This window comes from Astatotilapia calliptera, chromosome 15 (assembly GCF_964374335.1).
Source record: "Astatotilapia calliptera chromosome 15, fAstCal68.1, whole genome shotgun sequence".
NCBI classification, from domain to species: Eukaryota; Metazoa; Chordata; class Actinopteri; order Cichliformes; family Cichlidae; genus Astatotilapia; species Astatotilapia calliptera.
This window is the reverse complement of record NC_137436.1, coordinates 40,149,383-40,172,823: the sequence shown is the minus strand read 5'-3', so window position 1 is coordinate 40,172,823 and position 23,441 is coordinate 40,149,383. Positions and strand designations below refer to the sequence as shown.

General features: G+C 42.1%; 3 protein-coding genes across 10 annotated transcripts in view; all 3 read right to left on the bottom strand.

The window, feature by feature from the left end:
- The window catches only part of spata1 (spermatogenesis associated 1), a 327,756-nt gene that overhangs the window by 36,727 nt on the left and 267,588 nt on the right, over nucleotides 1-23,441 (bottom strand). The gene's annotated exons all lie outside the window — the stretch shown is intronic.
- samd13 (sterile alpha motif domain containing 13) lies at nucleotides 25-2,593 on the bottom strand. Of its 7 annotated transcripts, none has more exons than XR_003269807.2 (6): nucleotides 2,378-2,593; nucleotides 1,892-2,008; nucleotides 1,320-1,368; nucleotides 1,100-1,211; nucleotides 812-1,013; nucleotides 25-296 (listed from the first exon to the last, which is right to left on the bottom strand). XR_003269807.2 is itself a non-coding variant. In XM_080289739.1 (5 exons), the coding sequence occupies exons 2-5, from the start codon at nucleotides 1,917-1,919 to the stop codon at nucleotides 870-872; spliced, it is 333 nt and encodes a 110-aa protein (XP_080145865.1). In that variant the 5' UTR covers nucleotides 1,920-2,008; nucleotides 2,378-2,592; the 3' UTR covers nucleotides 25-869. The 7 variants fall into 7 exon arrangements, 4 of the variants coding, with proteins under 4 accessions (XP_080145865.1, XP_025998776.1, XP_025998775.1 ...); XR_013901784.1 differs by having other exon boundaries at nucleotides 1,320-1,362; nucleotides 2,378-2,581; XR_013901783.1 differs by lacking the exon at nucleotides 2,378-2,593 and adding an exon at nucleotides 2,231-2,371.
- Nucleotides 2,685-22,841, bottom strand: prkacba (protein kinase, cAMP-dependent, catalytic, beta a). 2 transcript variants are annotated; one of them, XM_026142727.2, is made up of 10 exons: nucleotides 22,504-22,841; nucleotides 11,902-11,963; nucleotides 11,465-11,593; nucleotides 10,089-10,187; nucleotides 9,738-9,820; nucleotides 9,373-9,499; nucleotides 8,621-8,716; nucleotides 7,102-7,224; nucleotides 6,220-6,384; nucleotides 2,685-6,109 (listed from the first exon to the last, which is right to left on the bottom strand). In XM_026142727.2, exons 1-10 carry the CDS (start codon nucleotides 22,547-22,549, stop codon nucleotides 5,984-5,986), a joined length of 1,056 nt encoding a protein of 351 aa, XP_025998512.1. In that variant the 5' UTR covers nucleotides 22,550-22,841; the 3' UTR covers nucleotides 2,685-5,983. The 2 variants fall into 2 exon arrangements, with proteins under 2 accessions (XP_025998512.1, XP_025998510.1); XM_026142725.2 differs by lacking the exon at nucleotides 22,504-22,841 and adding an exon at nucleotides 13,490-13,760.

The following is a 23,441-nucleotide window of genomic DNA, read 5'->3' as shown; positions in this document are numbered from 1 at the left end:
TGTTGATAAATTCATAAACTAACATTGATCTTTGGTGAGAAAAGAGCACCATTTATTGCAAATCTCAGATTCGGATATTAAAACTCCAGTGTTATGCTGCACATGTACATTGGTCATACACACTTTTGAACAGTTGTCTGTGTGACAATGCTGAAAGCACCACAGGTTGATAGATAATAATAATAATAATAATAACAATAATAATATATACACATAAATATTTCCATATCAAGAGTCTCAAGCCTGAATAATGTAGATGTTCAGGAACAAGGTGGCTTTTGCTCGGGTCGTTGTGTCTGGGAAAACAAAGTGGTTCACGGTCACATGCTGAAGACGACTCATTGACTCAGATGCACATTTTAAAACATAGAAAGTTTCAGGGGGAAAAAGGGCAACGCACCAGAATCATTATCTGCATGTATCAAAGTCTTTAGATGCGACAGAACATACAGTTTTCAACTATAATATAATCTTATATACAAATACTTATTTTTTTAAACCTTCATGGGTTAATTCACTTTGCACTCACACACATACACGCACACAAAAACCATACCTGCAGAGTATTTTCCCCAAATTTTCTTCTTTTAAATAAAACACAAAAAAATACAAAAATACAAAAAAAAAATCTCAAGCAGCAGATATAAGAATGGCTGAAAGGGTAAACGGCTGAGTGGACACTGTGTGCAACCCATTTTTGGGGTCCACGCTTATATAAAAAGAACACAAACAAAAAGAAAAAATACAGCATTCAAAAATCCTGTTAAGAAGCCACTGTGGGCTGAAAAGTCTCTGCGAAACGACGGCTAACCTGGGCTCTCCTGACACAATGATTGTCACAGACGTGGGTGCTGGGACGGCCTGCGGCGCTACGAGGCGTTGCTTTTCAGGTGCTGAGTCTGCAGCGGCTTCACGTGATACTCGTAGATTTTCAGTGCGGGGCCGAGCTTTATCGACAGCCCCGTCAGGACGTCGTTACGCGTCATCAAGAGCAGGGACTTACCATCAATTTCCTGTCAGATAAAGACAGAAATTCTAGTTTTCCCTAGTTTGTCAGCATCATGTGGCAGCAATTTTGAGCAGGAAATAACAGTCAAACCTGATCCTGGAAAGCCATGGCTTGCTCCTCAAACCCTGTTGCTTTGAAATAATTGACAACATCAGCAACTGCCCAGTTGGAAGGGTCCGGCAGCTGACCGTTCTCCACTGGGCTGTAAGGTGAAATTAAATGTATTCATCTTAATATAAAATGTATGCTTAATTTTAAGAGCAGCTTAAAATATCTAAAATAGTTTGTCAATCAACAAGATCCTACACACCTTTTGGTGTCAACTGATCCATTTGCCTTGTCTTCCATGTCGGCTGTAGCTTAAAAAAAAAAATAACAAGAAAATTACAAAAGCAAAAAGAAACTATTCAGTCAATTTGAAAATTACAAGTATTTTCTAAAATGCTTTTCATTTTCTAATTCTCTTTCAAATTAGAATAAACAGGCAAATAACTTCAAATGACTTGATACAGAGTGTAAAGACATTCAGTTTGCTATTAAAAAAAATATGCAGAAACCTGCAAATATTTTGTTTAAAAACGTGTAAGAATATGAATTTGGTGTTTTTTTTCCTTGCAAAAATGACACATTTTAATCGTGTGCGATCAAACTGTTCTCTGTCAGCTGGTTAACTTAACCAACTAAATGTCTGAGCTATTTTTTTTTACTCCTCTACTCCGTCAACCATTGTGATGGCAGGTATTTTGCAATTATACCGCTACCAACGGGTTACACAAGCAACAGAAAAGCCCAAACACCTCACAGAGGAACCTTACACGACTACCTGATTAAACACAAGCGTTGCTAGTTTAATCACTGACTTAGGTGTAAGGAAACACTTACGATCTTTAACGTTACAGTAATTTTTCATCAGACGTCTTCTCTCGGGGAACTTAGTGTGCTGGCAGTTGAAAAACCCTCATTGTTTATCTTTCGCAGTCTGCCATTTACTGGATGTTTCTGCAGGAAAAACAGTTGTGCAGTAAATAACAAAATTCATTTAATTTAAAAAACCCGAAACACAGCTAAAGAACAAAACAAATCCAATCGTTTCTGACTGACAACGGGGAGAGCTGTAGTGTGTGAAAATGACGACCAAAAACTCACGTTGTTAGCTGTATTAAAAACATAGAATTACATTAGAAACATAAAAAATAAATAAATAAAGTAAAAAAAAATTACCTTATCAGAGAGGAGAGTTAAGAAAACAATTTTATGTTAAATGACGACAGATATTTAATCACTGCCACTTCGTATTCTGCGTTAACGCTAACGTTAAGCTACCAGGGGTAGTTAGCTAGGCTTGCTAATACAAAATTTAACAGTTACCTTGTTTTAGAGATTCGCGCTTTGACAGAAATGGCCCGCCCGACGTTTACACGTAGTTTAAATCTTAAAAAGTTTTCCAATAACTACGATATTTTACAAATTATTAAACGACAGCGGTCGTTTGATAAAATCAAGATTTAATCAAGTAAAGCCAACTAGCCCCCTCTTCATCGCTTTCGCTTCCATCACCCACAGGGCACCAAAGAATCATGGGTAATGTAGTTTTGCGTCCCCAACGCCTTGGTTTGCAGTTCAGTGAGATTAGACACTTGCTGATGATCACCCAGGAGCAAACTCACAACCAAACTTTTTAATAAAAAGAATTTATTATTGTGACATATTCTTTGTTACATAAAATCTGCTACAGCAAAGTATACTCCCCTTGCAAACACAAATATATATGAGTGGGAAAACAAAAAACAAAAACCGTGTCAGCCGTCTAAATGATGTGCAAAAATTCCACAAACTAAATAGAGACACATTTCAGATTATTGATCCCATACTGGCACATGTGACTAGCTACAGAGAACTCATAAACGGATTTCCTGCAGTCAGGAGTGTGAGGTGGTTCAGGGAAAAAGTGCCATCATTTACATGAAATCTGACAAAGATTACACAGATTGGGAAATAAAGGATACGGAGATACAGATGTGGAGAGATATGGATTTCCTACACAGTTTCTGGGAAGATTTACACACACACACCCACACACACACACACACACACACACACACACACACACACACACACACACACACACACACACACACACACACACACACACACACACACAAGCTGTTTGGGACTGTGCTTTTCAAAGTCCTGTTTGAATATTTGTTCTGGATTTTACCATTAAATCCTGTCCAGACTTCAAAGTGAGAAGAAGAAAATTGTTGGATCTTTTTTGGTAAATCTGTTTTTAAAGGATTATTTAAAAAAAATCTTTCTTTAGACAAAGGAAATGAAAAAAAAATAAGTTAAAATCAAAAGGCTATCATTTTAAATAGGCATTTGAGGTGTCAGTGTACATAAACGTAAGTCTTAACAGGGCAAATAAAAAGTTACACAGATAAAACTTTTCAGTATATTCACTGTTTTTAACACTTGCAAATAAAACATTTGGAGTCTTTTATATGAGAACTATAGACGATTAAACATTTCAGTGTTTATTCATTATCTCTAAATATAAATAAAACAGCATACGAAACAGTTCTGTCTCGGAAATGAAAACAAGGGTAAATAAAAAAATGTCACATGCTGGGCTCAAACAGTAAAATAAAAGTTCACATGTTGCCAATATTTATGTATAAAATGCTACAAAATAGCATTCAGTCTGCAAATCTTTTCACATTTGGTTTCTATGATTGTTGAACTTGATTCAATTGCATTTTCCTCGCATACAAATACTTGAGCATCTTGTCAAATTATGACGAAGCTTCTCAAGACTTAAGGGACATAAAGTGAAACACTGTCAATAGTGCACTGCTATTCCTGACAGTGTGAAATGTAAAACTCGATTTTCACACAGCTGTGAGGATCAAACTCTGACATTCGTGTGGACAGCAGAGACAAACCTCTGTTCACAAAGAAAAGAACGTTTCTGATGTCTGGATGAAAGAAAAGTCCTTTAGATATGTTAACCTGTAACCGGAGAGTTGTTTGTTCTTTACTTAGCGGCAGGGAAAGAGTGAGAATTAATGGGTCATGAAAGTTGCTCATAAAACCTTATAGAATATGATTTAACAATAAATTAAAAGGAGTAACTGATATTTTGGAGTCTTATGAGCTTATTTCCTTTGAAAACTATTATTTTTGTCAGCTGTGTTACTGATGTAAAAAAAAAAAAAAAAGAGCGAAAAAAGCATCAAGCGTGGCCGAGTTGAATTAATACTTTAAGGTGATGATATTTCAGTTTTCTCTTCACTGTTTGTGAATGTTGTGTTTCTTTCTTAACCCATATCCAATTTACTTGTTTACTGCATGAATGCCTGAGGCTTTGGAACAATTTAAAAGGTAACAAACGAAAAAGTGGGAACATTTTTAGGCTGTTATCAGGTTGTTGTGACACATCTATACAAACATGAAAAAATGACAAACAAATATGGCAGGTACACAACATCTTGCGATTGTTCTGCTCAAAACACAGCAGTTAAAAGACAAAAAAACAAAACAAACAGCAACCTAAATGAGACCAACACTGCTTCCCCTTCATGATAAAACCTCACGAAAATATCACCACCTGACCTTTCAATTACTGAAAAACGCACTAATGTATAAAACAAACCATGTAAATGTTGTGTTGTGCACAGTGATATACTCAAATTCTCTTAGTTCCCTTTCTCTCTAACATAGCCGTACCAGAAAAAATATATTACTTCATTCCATTATGCTAATATCACACCAAGACTGAGGTAAAAAGGAAAAGTCCTGCGACCAGATATGGATAAACGATGCTACAGATTGATCAGCACAACACTGACAAGTTTCTGCTTCATAATAACACTTGTCAATATTGATCCGCTTCTTTGAGCGTGCCAAAACTTCAAGAAGCCATCACCGCTTCTTTCCCTTCATTGAATTGTGGTCATGCCCTAAGGAAACACGTTCTTTAAAGAAATCAAATCATACATCTATATGCACAAATACACAATTTCAGGTCTCGAGGGCAACAGAGGGATAAATAATGATATTTAAAGCTGGGCTAGGCAACATGTTTTCGGCATTTTTTTGGACAAAAAAAAAGAAAACATTTATATTAACCTCTCATCATATTTAGCTTCAAATGATCTTAGAGGGAGCTTTATTGCTGCATCTCCACTAAAGCCCACTCGAAACGCGACATGTGACGGGAGACTCTGGCCTATCACGGGTCTTTCAAACGACACCAGGTAAAGTGGTATAAAAAGGAAGGAGAACATCAGCACAGAAATAAAGACAAACTGGTGCCGTGGGTTAGAATTCTAACTTTCACCTTGTAGAGATGGGTTTGGATGTTGCGTGAAGCCAAAAGTTTGCATTTGCAGCCTGTGCTCGGCTGATGGGAGGGGCTTCGGACGGCTTTAGCTTTAGATTTACTTTCAGTGTTTCTGATTAAGGAATACTAAACTGAATCCTACGGGAAACTAAGTCATGTAACAGAAAACGTGTAACAGCCAATGAGATATCAGATATTTAAACGCTCTGCCCAAAAGTGTCCCTTAGTTATCCAAAAGCCTAAAAACCACATCATGTGCAACACCAGCTAGCTGCTTCAAAGTAAGATTAATATTCGTCTTCAAGTTGCTTCTCAAATAAGAACTTAAATAAGGGACGACAGGACACAGACAGTGGCAAACATAGAAAACAAGGTAAAAAAAAGAAACACAACAGGAACGTGGTCTGGTACTCTGTGTTGCAGCACGAGGGGTGTCTGCATAATGTGCCTGTGTATAGATTAGTGCTAACAGCACGCAGGATCATGGCAAAAAAAGGAGCTCATTCGGCTGTGTGGACTGAAGGAACTAGGCATTTGTTTGAGCACGTGATGGCCTCAGTTCCATCTTAACCCTCAGCGGAGTGCAAATATCCCAAAACACAAGAGCCCTGATTGGGACTCTTGCTCGTTCACTAGAAGTCAGCAAACTCTTTCGCACACTTTTCTGTTTGCGATACACGGATCTCCTCCTCTTCATAGTCATCAAAGTTGCTTGTGTCTCCTGGTCCTCTGCACTTTGGCAAGAAGGGAGCTTCAACCTGAGAATTTAGGAGGATATGAATTTTCCATTTTAATATGAACCACATCCAAAAAAGGAAGCGCGAGCAACACACTGATTATTTTCCCTGGGAAAAAAAACAACACCAACCTTTCGCTCATAGATGGCAATCCAGTCTGTTGTGGAGAACCACTTGTGATTCTTTATGTCATTGACACCATTCTTCAGGTTCCCAAATCTCTTTGTCAGGTCAACCTGAAGCAGGTTCCTCAGCAGATCCTTGAGGTCGGAGCTAAAGTGAGAGGGAAATCGAACCTGCAGAATTGCAAAAATACATAAATAAATCAAAGATGTGGGTTATGAAACACAAATTGCAGAAAAATACTTTCACTGTTTCGCTTATTACGCTGAAATAAAACAGCTAAAAGCACTAAAGAACAACTGGAAAGCCAAAAGCAAGCTGGTCCCGATGGTAGTCAGCAGTGTCCTCCTTCTTCTGGCTGGTTGCCACAGCAGATCATCTGCCTCCACCCTATCCTCAGCATCTTCGTCTGCCAAACCAATCCTCTGCATGTCCTCCTTCACTACATCCATGAATCTTCTCTGAGGTCTTACTCTGGCCCAGCAGCTCCATGTTCAACCATCTCCTTTTTGCCTCTCTAACGTTGTCTCCAAACCGCTCATCCTGTGCTGTCCCTCTTGGTCACTCCCACTGAAAATCTGAGCATCTTAAACTCTGCCACCCAGAGTTCCAGCTCTTGTGCCACTGCCTCCAAGCCGCACATCACAACACCACTACCATCTTGTAAACCTTCCCTTTCACTCTTGCTGCTATCCTTCTGTCACAAATCATCCCTGACACTCGTCTCCACCCACTTCACCCCACCTGCACTCTCTTCTTCACCTCTCTTGTGCATTTTGGATGGTTGACCCCAGATATTTAAACTCATCTAGCTTCACCAACTAATATCAGAGCATTTAAACATTGGAAAAAGTAAAGCTCAAACATTGCTCCTGCTTATCTTTGCATACCTTGCCAGAAACAATTTTTTCATAAATCTGGATAGGCTGATCAGCGAAAAAAGGAGGGTAACCAGCAGCCATCTCGTAGACAAGAACTCCAAGAGCCCACCAGTCCACAGCTTTGTTGTAGCCCTGAAAGAAAAAAATGTTTCATCAAATTTTAAAGACTTTTCTTGGTCTATTTTTAATTAGAAAGCAAAAGTAACAAATTATCTCAAATTTGGAGATAGTCTGACTCAGAGAGCTAAAGAAGCCCAACACAGGGCACAGTTGCAATTTTGACCTCCAGGATAAGGGGCATCTCTTAACTGACCACCCTCTGTACTCGCTTGTCCAAGTACAGAGTAATAGTAAAGTCATTTCTATCTAGTCTGATGTTTCTACTGATGCCTCTGATGATATAATCTACTCTCCGTGTCAGACTTTTCGTTTTAAAGCCAGAGTTCACATGTCCGCTGAACATTAATGGGAACGAGCTGACTTTCTTTGAGCCAGTAGCAAAAGAACTACCTGGAAGACGTCATAGGGGGCCTCTATAGGCCCGGACCAGATACTTAATATTTAATTCAAGAACATTTTTGGTAAAATGGACTCTCAGGCTCTCATTTTATTAATTATAACATGTAATGCCAATGTTAATTAATTCCATCACTGTTTTTTTTTAATAAATGACTTCAAAGAAAGATCAGTAATGTGTAATTTACTATTTATTTATTTTATCTGATGTATTAATATTTATGTTTAAGCTCTTTTTGCAAAAACAGTCCCCGAGGAGAGAAGGTTCAGTGTCCCCGTTTCTAAACATATGAAGCGATACTGAAGAATGTAAATGGCCCACACACACACACACACACACTGGTGGAGGCAGCTACACTGTAGCCACAGCCAGCCTGGGGCGCACTGACAGAGGCGAGGCTGCCGGACACTGGTGCCACCGGGCCCTCTGACCACCACCAGTAGGCAACGGATGAAGCGTCTTGCCCAAGGACACAACGACCGAGACTGTCCAAGCCGGGGCTCGAACCAGCAACCTTCCGATTACAAGGCGAACTCGCAACTCTTGAGACGATCGAGACAGATAAAGACCAGGACAGTGGCTCGTTGTTGTAAAGCCTCTGTGCTACAGCAGAACGAGCTTTAAACAAAACAAAGGCAGTACTGGTAGAGCTCTCTCCACGGCTTATTTTGTGGGCCTCTAGATCTACACTGTATGACTAATACAAGGATTATATCCTGATGTATTAATATCCCGTAGTTATATGGGACAGAGAATAATTTAACCTCAGCACTGACTCAAATCTGTAAGGAAAGACATCAGCTGACACTCGGTGTCAAAGGCTGCCAGTGAAAAATGTGCTTAACTGGAGTGAGATCAATTAGCTGTTTGTTTGAATTTCTAAATGACAATTGATTCAATATAAATGTGGATTTGTGCACAAAGGTCAGCACACAAACTGAACCATCACCCAGCAGCCTCCAGCCGGACATTCAAACATGTAAGATGGGCTAACTGTGTATGAAGCCTCACCTTGCTGAGGATGATCTCTGGAGCCAGATACTCAGGAGTTCCACACAACGTCCAGGTCCTGCCCTTTACTCTTTTGGCAAAGCCAAAGTCTGTGACCTGAGATAAAAAAAACAACACAATTGTTATGAGAAGAATAAATACATAAAGGTAACCATGCAGGACTATAACAGTGCAGGTTGACTGAACTATCACAGGTTTGACAGACACAAATGTTACTGTCACAGGCAGAAACGCACTAAATCAAAACCCACTGAACTACACACAGGACCTGTGAGAACTGTGGTTTTCTGAAACTGTTTAACCAGGTTACAACGCAGAGTTTACCACTCGAATTAACATTTCAGACTGGCAGATCTGTTTCGGTGTAATAGACTTTTTATCATGGCTTTTAATCTAGTGACAGTTTCAGTGGCTCTAATCTCTGCCGGTAGAGATGATTAAAAATCCTGTCTTCTTTATATGTTTATTTACAATAATTTAGGCTAATACGACTTATAGAACGTTACGTATAGAACGTTATTTTAGAGACAACATCGAGCACGTACATGTCACAACCTCTCAGGTCTGGTTTTAGACTGACTGCAAACACAGAACAATGTCAACTAAAGTCTTTAAGATGTATCTTGCTTCAGTTTTGTCCAGCTATAAACTAACATCTGAAGGCTTCAGCCCCCAGGCTGTCCTATTAACACACTGTTTCTGATTTGCTGATGCCTTTCCACTACTTTTATTTCTTTACATTGACTATATACCTGGATATACCCATGTTGGTCTATGAGCAGGTTTTCAGGCTTCAGGTCTCTGTAGATGAGGTCTAAGGAGTGAAGGTACTCAAAGGTGAGCACGATCTGAGCTGCATAAAATCGAGCATGGTGTTCACTGAGAGAAGGAAACACAGACAGTCAGATACTGACGGAAAATATGAAGGAACTCAAGTCTCTTCTGAATGAAAGACAACTCAGTCAAACACTATATAGGTGTAGGTTTCTAATTCATTTATAGCTCTGACAGACCAAAACAGAACACCTGAAATTGCTTTTGTTCAGCTATTTGTGGCTACAACAGCAATCGCAAACAAAAAACAACCGAACGCTAACAATAATTATGTGCATAATACCTGAACCTCCCAGTGCGTCTGAGGTGTGAGAACATCTCTCCACCAGGAACATATTCCATTACCATGTAGAGGTTTGAGTTGTCCTGTTAATTTAAAGAATACATATATATATGTATATAAATATGAGAAATTAATGACATTAGGACAAGAGACTAACCACATGTGCAGTTTAAAGTTAAGTTTCTGTTCTTTGGACTCGGTCATCTTGTGTGAAATAACTCTGTCACAGGACAAAAGCAACCAGGGGACTTGGTATTTAATCTAAATGTGATGACGACATGTTGGCCAATTAACCGACAGGATTAACTGTCTGGAACAAATACAATCTTTACACCTTTGTTTTGTCCTTACCTTGAAAGCGTACACCAGTCTGACGAGGAAGGGGAAGGAGACGGCCTGCAATATTTTTTTTTCGTTTAGCGTGTGTTCTATCTGCTTCAATTTCACCACCTAAAGGGGAAAAAAGAAAAAAGGCAGAGACATAAACAAAAAAATCATATCAACGAAGTTGCAGTGCTGTCCCACACTCACGCTAAAATAAAGGCAAGCGGTAATCTCAATAAATAACATCCGTACAGAATAAAATATATACAATAAGTGTAATAATGAAATGTGTGTGCAGAGACATAAACATAAGAAAATAGCTAATCAGATCAGGTCAGGTATTAGCAATGATTACAGTCGTTGGCTTGTTGTAAAAACTGTCCCTGGGTTTATTTGTCTGTGACCAAATCTCTCAGAGGGCAGCAGATAAAACGCCCAGTGTCCCGGGTGTTCCTCAGACCGGCACCATGCTGTGTACCCGTCTGAGACAGCGGGTGCTGTAGAGGTCCTTCAGGCAGGGAAAGGGGTGGCCGATGATTTTCCAGGTGATGTTAATAACTCTTTGAGGTGCCCTCTTGTTTTTTCCATGTTTTACCGCAGCTTCAAACGTATTACATTTTTACATTTTTTAACTGTGTTTCTGTGACTCTCCACACAGTTTAGAGTAAATTTTGTTGAGGGATTAAAATCAAACTATTCAATTTAAGATAGATAATCCATCACTAAGGACTTCCTGTGGTGTTTAAGTCCTGTTATTGCTGCGTGGTCACGCAGTCGAAAGATAAAAAATCTATTTAACACGAGCTGATGCACAAAACCTTGCAGAAACCGCTGCCCAGTGACGCTGTGCACACCACGAGCTATGCAGCCAAAAGCTGAAAGTAGAAAATGCTTTTGGTTATAAGCTTACTGTTAATTCTGAGACATCAAGACATCACCAACCCGAACAAACTGTGAGACATCGCTCAGCAGGACATTTAGAGGATATACAGTTTATGTTTTCGACGGTATAGTCTCATGCTGTACCGGAGGACGCTAGTGGAAAGTAATGGCTGCAGAAACAAACAATAACATCCATACAGTGGAAAAAAAGTGTGAAAGCTGTGGTTGTAACTGTTGAGCGAAACCAAAAGCTAAACAGGTTCACCTCTTGAGCTGATGGTGAAATTCAGGGGAACACGAGGTTGCTACATGAGCAAGGCACTACCGGCAGGCCAATCTGCCTCTAAACTTTCACATCAGTATTTAAAGATCGAAACTGCGGCGTGAGGCGCCTTTGAGGTTTTCAAAAACATAATGTTAGTGCTGAGAGGAAACGCTCCATTTCCTTTTATGAGAAACAAAACATCTTTGCAGTTTACAACACCAGCTCTTATGGATGCAAATGCAAGCCATTCGCTTACCTTTTGTTTGTCCAGGATCTTCATGGCATAGAACTGGTTTGTTGCTTTATGTTTCACGAGCATTACTCGTCCAAATGATCCAGTCCCCAGGGTCTTGAACCTTTCAAAGTCATCCAGGCTTGTTGTGCACTAAAGGAAACACATTATCAGTGGCAGGAAAACAACCAACACTAGCAAATGTTAAACTATGTGTACTTATGGAAGCCACTAGCTGTTTATCTTCATGCACTGTAGCTCAAAAACACAAGCTTAATGGAAATGTTTTTGAAGCACATGCCTCTGACACAATTATGCAATCGGCCAGCATTCAAGTCAACAAGAAGGAAATGACGAGGCACAACTGAATCTCTCATTTTTACTCAAATAAGAATAAAAAAGTGTACAAAGTGTACTAATCAGAGAAAACGTTTATACATTACCCTTAAACAACAACCCACCTGTGGTGGACACTCCCATTTTCTTAAGAAGTCTTCTTTGGCTTTAGCTAAGAACTCTTTCACTATAAAAGAAAAGATCGGTTTTGATAATTAGAATTAGAGTTTAGATAACCGGACAAGGTCAGTGCACATGCTCAGGAAAACAAACTGGGATAGTTTAACATGTTCAAGAAAAACAAACAAGGGCAGTTCACACAATCAAGGCAAGGTCAAGCAAAGGTCAAGTACCAGGGAGGAAATGTCATACTTGACAAAAGAGGAAAAAATATTTCTATTGAAAAAAAAACAACCCAAACCCTCAAACCACACACCTTAGCAGGACATGTTAATTCATAAAGTGATGCAAAGAGCTCTGAGGACTTTACAAGTTGGCCAATTTAAAGGCAAGCTATTCTGCATCTCTTTCAGGAGGAGGTGGGGGTAAAGGCAGTGAGGCAGGTAGTGAGACAGACAAAATGCAGAACAGATCAGAGCAAGCCACAGAAAGACAGCGTACTGTGAAAGTCACTGCAGACATGAGCTTTCCAAAGTCAAAGAGCCATCAGATGGTGCCTACAGTGCCGCTACACTTTGGTATGTTGCTACCAATTTAAATCTATACAGTCAAGGCTGCGTTTGACTAAAAGTGAGACAACAAACTTTCACTCTTTGACTCGGGACGCCTCATGGAAAAATGAGCATACCAAAAGTCTCTACAGTTCACCAAGGGTTTGCAGGAACATTCATCCACATGGATGGAAATGATGGAGAAGAGAAAGAGAGGAAGAAGCATTTATGAAGTCTTGAAAGAAAATAATGTAAAACACATTTTAGATTCACACAACAAAATGATAACAGAGGAGACAATGTAAGGCAAAGCCTACCGCCAGACTAAATTTAAAACTTATAAAACTCTTCTACACTGAAGTAATGTGATTATTTTGGTTTGGTGACTTCCTTTATCGTCTCTGAAAACGTCAGCTAAAATATTTAAGGAAGTTTACGTCTTATTGTGCAACATCAAGAAAATAGTTTCTTTTTTTTCTTCTTTTTTTTAAACAATTGAGCAACAAGCAGTTATTTTAGCCCACAGTCTTTTTTTAACACTAGACTGTATTCAGCAATTAAATCGAACTCTTTCTATCTTTTGTGCCACTTTTAGAGGCTTCTTTGGTCTGTGAAGAACAAAGGACAACACTGATTGAAGAGACATTTTAAAGGTTTACATAAAATGCATTTCTTTCTTGCAAAACGTTACACAATGACAAGACACAGATATTAAGACAATGTAAGCAGCTGAAGCACCACAAATGGGCTGCACTACAAAGCGTTATGCCTTCTCTGGTAGATCTAAAAAAATGGACAAATACAGGTTGTTAAATTGATGGTTAAGGTACCTCTAAATAGTTAAAAGCAGTAATCAAACTAGGCTGCTTGTTGCAAATTACAAAAATAGAGGCGTGCCAAAAAATAATTCGAAATAATGCAATTTATACAGAATCAGTTGATTTAATAAGTGTTTCTACGGAACTATAAAGGTAGAAAATGCAAACCTGAAACCCAAGAAGTGGCGGGCAAATCTAAGAGTAAAGCAATGAACTGCACTTACTGCACTTATCCCACATGATGGTGAACTCAGAGATATGCGGCACGTCGCTCTCCTGTACTCTGTTCTCTTGGCTACCTTTACTTTTGTATTTGTTAAAAAAACGGCTGGCGAAGGACTGATCCTTTCCCTGGGACATTTTGAGGCAAATATTTTGGTGTGTGAGAACGACGGCTCACAGGCAAAGTGAGTACGTTTTGAGACAGAGCATCGATGGGACTTCCTGTATGTGCTCAAAGGCTCTGCGATGCTTGGCTAACCACATAAAGTTAAGCTTCCTGTTCAAGTGCTCTGCTTCAGTTTCTATGGCCAACTGCATGTCCAGTAATTCTGTGCAGAATCATTTAAAGGCATTTTCTTTTATCTCACTCACAAAAGATAACACTGGTTTGATAACAGCATGCATGCAAAGTCCTGTCAAAACCACAGTGCAGCGGGTTAATTCAGACGACTGATAAGACATCGGTAAGCCTGTTACACCCACTAAAAACATGAAAGAGAAGTTATCTCTGGCTTATTGTGCTCTCTGGTGGTTATGCTTTACAATGCAGTTTTTTAAAGAGCTTTCCTATTTGCTCCAAGTCACTCTTTTGAGCTGACCCTTTAAAGCACACTTCTGCAAATACTGGGGCAGTAAAAAGGTGACTTTTGGGGGGGCTTAACACCAATTTGGGTAACAGCAATAAAAGTGGAATCCTGTCGTTTAAGCAGATAAAGAAAATGGCACATATATACTGGTGTTGGCATAGTTGGCGACCAAACGTCCATTCTTAGTCGGGGAAAAATCTTGATGTTGTTTGATATTTGGTAATAGGGAACTTAAGAAAACAGTGTAGAATGTAGTGAACTTGTAGCTTGTCCTGCAGAACAGCTCTGACTGTTGTTTACAATACTTTCAGCACTATCTGCAGCACATGCAGCAGAGTACGATCACAGCAGAGCAGATGTTAGTGTGCAATCAAGTGCTATCTTTATGGTGAGTTGCAAAGTATTTTCTCAAATATACTGCTGTTGGGAAGTAATAAAACAATGATCTTATCCTTTTGTCTTTTTTATAATCACTTGCAAAGTATACAGTAGTGGTCAGACTTTTACATACACTCATCATGGGCATAAATGCCATGGTAATTCTGGACGTTTGATGATTTCGTTGAGCTGTCCTTTTTCTAGGGAGAAATTATTGTCATCTTCAGTGCCTTTAAAATCCATTTTGGATTTTCTCTGATCGCAAGTCACAATTATTTGGTTAAATGTTCCACGTTGCATTATGGCCAACTGGCTTTGGTAGCAATCAGAAAGACTGTGGCGAAATTCTTGTATTTGACCACACTCTTCTTGGGAGAGTTAATAGAGTTTGTTAAAACTGGTTGGTGTTTTGGCACAGACCCAGTAGGGTTGAGGTCAGGTCTTTTGGAAAGGCTATTCCAGAAGTTAAATGTTAGCCCTCTCTATTCATTCCAAAACCAGTTCTGATGTGTTTTGGATCATTGACCTGCTGGAACTGTTGGAATATGCAACTGTGTCAAGGATTCAAACATTTAGCAGTTTGAGGTAGGGCTGTGTGATACGACCAAAATCTCATATCCCGATATAAGACATCTATCATCCGATAACGATATAAATCACAAAAATGTAACCACCACCACCACCACCATCTTCATCCGCTTTGTCCTGGGCCGGGTCGCGGGGGCAGCAGCCTAAGCAAAGAGGCCCAGACCTCCCTCTCCCCAGCCACCTCCTCCAGCTTATCCGGGGGAATACCAAGGCGTTCCCAGGCCAGCCGAGAGATATAATCTCTCCAGCGTGTCCTGGGTCCGCCCCGGGGCCTCCTCCCGGTGGGACATGCCTGGAACACCTCACCCAGGAGGCGCCCAGGGGGCATCCTTGTCAGATGCCCGAACCACCTCAGCTGGCTCCTTTCGATGTGGAGCAGCAGCTGCTCTACTCTGAGCCCCTCCCGGATGGCCGAACTTCTCACCCTATCTCTAAGGGAGAGGCCAGCCACCCTTCGGAGGAAGCTCATTTCTGCCGCTTGTATCCGCGATCTCGTTCTTTTGGTCACTACCCACAGCTCGTGGCCATAGGTGAGGGTAGGGACGTAGATCGACCGGTAAATTGAGAGCTTCGCTTTTACACTCAGCTCCCTCTTCACCACGACGGACCGGTGCAGCGTCCGCATTACTGCAGCTGCAGCCCCAATCCGTCTGTCGATCTCCGGCTCCCTTCTCCCATCACTCGCGAACAAGACCCCGAGATACTTGAACTCCTCCACTTGGGGCAGTAACTCATCCCCGACCCGGAGTGGGCACTCCACCCTTTTCCGGCTGAGAACCATGGCCTCAGATTTGGAGGTGCTGATCCTCATTCCCGCTGCTTCACACTCGGCTGCGAACCGTTCCAGTGCGAGCTGGAGGCCCTCACCCGATGAAGCCAACAGAACCACATCATGTGCAAAAATCAGAGATGAGATTCTGAGGCCACCAAAGCGAAAGCCCTCCGCCACTTGGCTGCGCCTAGAAATCCTGTCCATAAAAATTATGAACAGAACCGGAGACAAAGGGCAGCCCTGGCGGAGCCCATCACCCACCGGGAACGAGTCCGACTTATTGCCGGCAATGCGAACCAAGCTCTTGCAACGGTTGTATGGTCGAATGGCCCGTAGCAATGGGCCAGACACCCCATATTCCCGCAACACCTCCCACAGGACACCCCGAGGGACACGGTCGAATGCCTTCTCCAAGTCCACAAAACACATGTAGACTGGTTGGGCAAACTCCCATGCACCCTCAAGTATCCTGGAGAGGATAAAGAGCTGGTCCAGTGTTCCGCGACCAGGACGAAAACCGCATTACAAAAATGTAACGTTTTCTGTAAATTTTGTGAATCTCGGGCAGCTCGACTTGTGTGAAGTGTTTCCAGCTCGTGTAGCTGGAGTCGAGTTTTTTAACCGATGCATGAAACGATACATTTTTAGACATAAGTTGTAACGGCCGCCGTTTGCTTTGTGAGTATTTATTACACGGCGTGCTGCGGGGAAAAGCCTGTTCTAACGTTTGAGTCTAAGGTTTATTTTTTAGCACCTGGCGGCTCTTTTTTACTTCTCATCAGTAAATAATCTGCTCTTTCACGTGATTCAGTTTATTTTGAAAAGTCTCAACAGGATCTTGAGCTTTATTGTGAAAGGTTTGTGTGGAACATAAACAAGCGGACACGCGATGCTGTTACCGTCGTTGTTGCTAACCACAACGCATAAAAACAGGCGCTTGTTCGTCTGTAGTGTGGTTATATTAAATATAAGAGAAAGAGAGAACTTTAAGAAATGAATATAGCCACTACAGTGACCATCAGAACCATGAAAAATATTGCTGTAAACAGTTTATTTTGCGACACCACGAAACAAACGATAGTGTAAAATGAAACGATAGATGTTTCTATATCGTCATCAGATATATATCGTTATATCAAACAGCCCTAGTTTGAGGTGAAGTTGACAAATCTGGAGGTAGTCCTCCTTCTTTGTGAAATGTACCAGTACCACTAGTAGCAGTTCAGCCTCTGTTCATGGCACTATAAGACTTGCTTCATTGCAGACAGTGACACAAGTGTTCCAGCAGTTTCCAGTTCATGACAGGGTTGAGCCTTGGTTGTTCCTGAACATACTCTCATCTGCGGGTGAGAATTTGGGTATTCTTTCTGACTTTGGCAGAGTGGTGACACATCCAATTAACTTGTAATTTCATACAGTTGTTTGAACTGATTGTCTTAAAATCTGTATGTGGTTTAGATACCTCAGCTTTTGTACATCTACAACTTTCATTCTTGCACTGAGTTCCTTGGACTTTCTCGTTACTCTGAGTATTGGTCCATCCCAATAAGTACTGACAAACAAATTATTTTAAATGCTGGCAAAGACAGGTAGTGATCTGCTAACTGAAAGGTTGTTGGTGCGATCCCTGGCTGCCACAGCCTGCATGCCAATCCTTGGGCAAAACACTAACCCCGAGTTGCTCTCTGATGCATCCATTGGAGTATGAATGTGTGTGAATGTTAGATAGAAAGCATTTATATAAGATAAGATAACCTTTATTAGTCCCACACGTGGGAAATTTGTTTTGTCACAGCAGGAAGTGGACAGTGCAAAAGTTATGACGCAAAAATTAGAATACAATAAGAATAAATACAGTACACAGCTGTACAGAATAGAATAAAATAATATACTATATACAGTAGAATAAAATAGAATAAAAATATACAATAAGATAAAAATAGAATACGAATACTATATACAACTGAGTAAAAATACAACGATGCCAGAAAAGATTATTGCACTTAGTGTTATTGCACATGTGTGGATGCGTGTGTTTGTTCAGTTAAAGTCTTTGTTGTGGAGTCTGACAGCAGTGGGGAGGAAAGACCTGCGAAATCTCTCCGTCCCACACCGTGGGTGCCGCAGTCTCCCACTGAAGGAGCTGCTCAGTGCTGTCACAGTCTGCTGCATGGGGTGGGAGATGTTGTCCATCAGGGATGACAGCTTAGCCGCCGTTCTCCTGTCACTCACCACCTCCACTGGGTCCAGAGGGCATCCTAGAACAGAGCTGGCCCTTCGGATCACCCTGTTCAGTCTCTTCCTGTCCCCAGCAGAGATGCTGCCGCCCCAGCAGACCACACCATAAAAGATAGCAGAAGCCACCACAGAGTCATAGAAGGTCTTCAGGAGTGGGCCCTCCACTCCAAACGACCTGAGTCTCCGCAGCAGGTACAGCCTGCTCTGCCTTTCCTGTAGAGGGCGTCTGAGTTATGAGTCCAGTCCAGTCTGTTGTTCAGATGAACACCAAGGTACCTGTAGCTGTCCACAGCCTCAATGTCCATACCCTGGATGTTCAGTGGTTGCAGTGGAGAATGCTTGTGCCTGCGGAAGTCTACCACCAGCTCCTTGGTTTTACTGGCGTTGATCTGGAGGTAGTTCAGCTGGCACCAGTCCACAAAGTCTTGAGTCAGTCCTCTGTACTCCTTGTCGTCCCCATCAGTGATGAGGCCGACTATTGCAGAGTCATCAGAGAACTTCTGCAGGAAGCACTGGGTGGAGTTGTGGGAGAAGTCTGCAGTGTAGATGGTGAAGAGGAACGGAGCCAGAACCGTTCCCTGTGGGGCCCCCGTACTGCAGACGACCCTGTCCGACACACAGCCCTGAGTCCTCACATACTGTGGTCGGTCGGTGAGGTAGTCCAAAATCCAGGTAGTGAGGTGATGGTCCACTCCAGAGTTCTCCAGCTTGTCCTTCAGAACCGAGGGAAGAATAGTGTTGAAGGCACTGGAGAAATCAAAGAACATGATTCTCACAGTGCTTCCAGCGGTCTCCAGGTGAGCGAGGGAACGATGTAGGAGGTGAATGACGGCATCATCCGCTCCAATGCCAGGCTGGTAGGCAAACTGAAGTGGGTCCAGTGATGAGCTTATTAGGCGCCGAAGCTGAGCCAGGACCAACCGCTCCAGGGTCTTCATCAGGTGGGATGTCAAAGCCACCGGCCTGTAGCTGTTGAGGTCCTTGGGGCGTGAAGTCTTTGGCACTGGTACAACACAGGAGGTTTTCCAGAGCTGTGGGACTCTTCCCAACCTCAGGCTCAGGTTGAAGAGGTGCTCCATCACCCCACACAGTTGGTCCGCGCAGGACCTGACGACCCTCGAGCTGATGCCATCTGGACCCGCTGCCTTCTTGCCATTAATCCTCCTCAGTTCCCTCCTAACCTGGGTGGTTGAGAGAGACAGGCTGGAGCCTTGTGTTGAGTGTGTATTGGATGCTGTTGTCCGGGGTGGGGGGGAGTGAGCAGGGTGAATAGAGGAGGTGTGAAGTGTCTGAGGTGGAACAGCAGCAGTGGGGGTGGGTGAGTCTGCAGCCGATGTTGCAGACTGTCTCATGGTTGAATCAAATCTGTTGAAGAAATGATTCAGTTCATTTGCCCACCTCACATCCCTCCCAGGCAGAGAGTTCTGCTGTTTGTGGCCTGAGATGGTTCTGAGGCCTCTCCAGACTTCACCAACGTTGTTTTGCTGAAGCTGGTTCTCCATCTTCTGCCTGTAGCTGTCCTTCCCATTCCTTATCAGTCCCCTCAACTCTCTCTGCACCCTTTTCAACTCCTCTTTGTCTTTGGATTTGAAGGCCCTCCTCTTCTGCTTGAGGACAGCTTTAATTTCTGGGGTAATCCAAGGTTTGTTGTTGGAGAAACACCGTACAGTCCTGGTAGGTACGGTGTTATCCACACAGAAATTAATATAGTCAGTAATGCATGTAGTAAGGCTGTCGATGTCCTCTCCATGGTCGTCACAGATCACCTCCCACACAGTCGACTCAAAACAGTCCTTAAGAGCCTCCTCGCTCTCCTCTGACCATCTCTGCACTGTGCGGGTGGCTGGTGGCTCCCTGCGCACTAAGGGCTCATACACAGGGACAAGGTGCACCAGGTTGTGGTCAGATTTGCCCAGTGGAGGGAGAGGTGATGAACTGTATGCCTCTTCAGCATTGGCATACAGTAAGTCCAGTGTTTTATTGTCTCTGGTTGGGCAGGTCACATACTGGGTGAAGGTGGGCAGTGTGGAGTCCAGTGAGGCATGATTGAAGTCCCCTGATATTATGAGAAGGGCTCTCGGAGATTGTGTTTGCAGTCTGCTGACCACTGAGTGGAGAGAGTCACAGGCTGCATCCGCGTTGGCCGAGGGGGGGACATACGCTGTTATTGCGATAACATGCGAGAATTCCCGGGGCAGATAGTACGGACGCATGCTAACGGCTAACAGCTCAATGTCTCTGCTGCAGAGTTGTTCTTTCACAGTGATGTGCCCAGGGTTACACCATCTGTCGTTCACAAAAACTGCCAGTCCCCCTCCTTTCCTCTTACCGCTCTCTCTCGTCCTGTCCGCTCGCAGCATCTGAAATCCCGGTAGTGTCACGCTTGTGTCCGGAGTTAGCGGTGTTAGCCACGACTCCGTTAGCATCATGATGCTACATTGCCGGTACTCCCTCTGTGACCAGGTTAGCGACGTGAGCTCATCCATCTTATTGGGCAAAGATCTTACGTTTCCAATGATTACAGAAGGAAGAGATGGTCGATAACGTCTCCTTCTCGGGCGACGGCGCTCCTTCCCAGCATGACACCCCCGTCTTTTCCTCCTCAGCTCGCTGGGAATGTCGGGTCTGTCCGCCGGCAGTACCGCTGCGGGACGCAGCGCTAACAGCTGATCCTTACTGTAAACAAAGGATCCCTGCTCTGGGTCCCCAGACACGCGTGAAAAAAGTAGAAATAAACTAAGAAAAACGACCAGAACTAGCACAAAACGGTAGAACATGGTTGCAGAGTCTAATTACAATTATATAGAAAAAGCATAGCACAAAACGCTTGTGTGAATGAATGAATGAGGCAAGTTGCGTAAAGTGCTTTGAGTGCTCAGATAGAGTAGGAAAGCGCTATATAAAAAACAGTTACATTTACACTTTTTAAAAGTCATATATATATTTGGTATGCATACTTTTGACCCTGTGTGGATTAAAGAAAATATCCAAACTTTTGGTCCAATTCTTGCTTTTAAAGTCATTAAGGACGTATGCCATACAATCAGTCCACCTTGGAAAAAGAACACTTCAAAGAAATCATCAAAAGCCCAAAATTGCTATGATATTCACTTCCATGATGAGTGGATGTAAACACCTGACCACATCTGCATATCGTTAGCTTCATAGCATAATTGCCTAAGTCATTTGACTAAGTCAATGACTTAGGCACTTATGCTATGAAGCTAACGATATGTATATGTAGGAACCATACTGACCAACATCCTGATGGCAAAACATTTTTTTCTGTACCTATAAACCCAGTATTGATAAGTTTAATTTAATGTGTAATATTTGAACAGAAATCTAGATAACACAGAATAACAGTGTGTTAAGTTTCTTCATTCATCACAGTGTTATTCTACTCAACTCCAAGCCCCTCCCTGCAGAAACTACAGGTCTCATGAGTCGCTAAGACTGTGTGAACAAGTGCCAAACAGAAAGCAGGTCAAGAACAGTGCTCTCCAGACAGAACACTTGGAATGGCACAGTTTAATGGATTAGGCTGGTCACTACTCACAAACACAACAGAGTGCCTTCTGGCTACGTCTCCAAGTGATTAATAGAGTGCTTTAGGATGCAAAATTCCTCTCCAGTAGTCGCAGTTTGACTAAGATTTTGCTGTTTTTGGATGTTACAGTATCAGGACAACACTTTAATATCACTATAAGAAAGCAGTGATCAGAGGCATTAACGCTTTAATTTACAGCAGACTTGTTGACAGCTGACTTGGCACATCAGTGTTAACCAGGTGGGAAAGACAGTGTCATTTCTTTTTATGCAGCCACTGTGTGGAAAACAAAGCAATTACATGTTTTATTACACGACCATTAATCTGGTTTAACCACATCAAGCAGCATTCTGGTCAGCTTGTGAGTCAGTGGTTATCAGATACCTGTTGTTAGCACTGACCAGGCCTTGTTCTGCGGCTTCAGTGGAAACAAATGTTTGCTGATGTTATCTGGGTCTACACACGCGATATTCGCCCTTTGGAAACTGCAAACGATGCTTTGTCGTTTAATCGTTATAGTGTTATAGTGCATAGCCTTAATACAGTTTATTCTGAGATGCTGTCTTTAACACAGACTGATTTAGATAACCAAAGAATATGATGCTGAGGATCACACTACCACATCCTTGATTATCCTTCTCAATAATTAGTTGACTGTAAAAATTGTAGCACCGTTTTCCGCTGAGGTAAACAAACACGAATCATTACGAGACCGCAAACACACCTCATAAACTGCCCTACCAAAGATGGTTCTTCTCTGCAAACCATATTACTGTAGTCTCCCGCTAACACTGGACAACTGCTAAAGGCTGCTCTCCACTCACTTTTATAAGCAAGCTCACACTGCACAATAACTAATGTTAAATGGCTGCGAGGCCAGCTGGATGCTTTCCAGGTGCTCACCGCTTTCTTGTTCATTGCCTTTCTTGGCAGTTGCTGCGTTTCCCATGGTAGGAAGACAGGGCGATCCACAGCTGGCTAGGAGCGATGATGGTGGCGGTTAGCTAACGGGGGGTACTCCGTTAGCTAGCTAACAAATATCAGCTTTTGCTAGCTGGCTGGTTGAAAACGACATCAATGTCTTCCCTTTGTGCACAGAACTTCGATGTGCTCTGCTCACCGCCTTGTTGATCAAGGTCCTTTTGTCATTCAAGTATGCCTCCGCTGGAATGACAACATGATCCAGACTTTTCACCTCTGACTGCTGTCGTTTTGTGCTGCGTTCAGGTCATATGGGAATACCCCGGCAAGGCTTGCTCGGTGCAATGTTGCCTTCAGGTACCAGTCAGAAATAGTGGACTTATGTCTACATTATACTGATTATGTAAAACTGCTGTAACCTAATGTGTTGCTGTTTTTGGCTCTTGTTTTTATTGGTATATTTGACTATATTTTCTTTTCGTGTTTCACCTCTTCAATAGAAACGTCTTTCAAGTTAATGTTTGTTTTCATAAAAAGATTTAATATGGCCTTTGACCTGATGGCCACTGTGTCATTTTTTGGCATTTAACAGAAGTTTGTCATTCTACTTGCAATAAATGAATTTATTAAAGCACGTTTTAAAGGATAAACACACACATATAAATCTAAGCTGATATCACAAAAATACAGCTGCTCACAAAATAAGATGTCCATTCCAGCTGTCATAGGGCGAGATGGGGCTAACACAGACAGGCAGGCGACCACTCATGCATAACCCCATGCATGTGTTTAAACTGTGGGAGGATTCTTGAGCACCCAGAGAGAACCCATCCATGCATCCATCCAACCCTTCTCTTTTGCTTATCCAATTTAAGGTTGAAGGAGGGCTGGAGCCTATCCTAGCTGTCACAGGGTGAGAG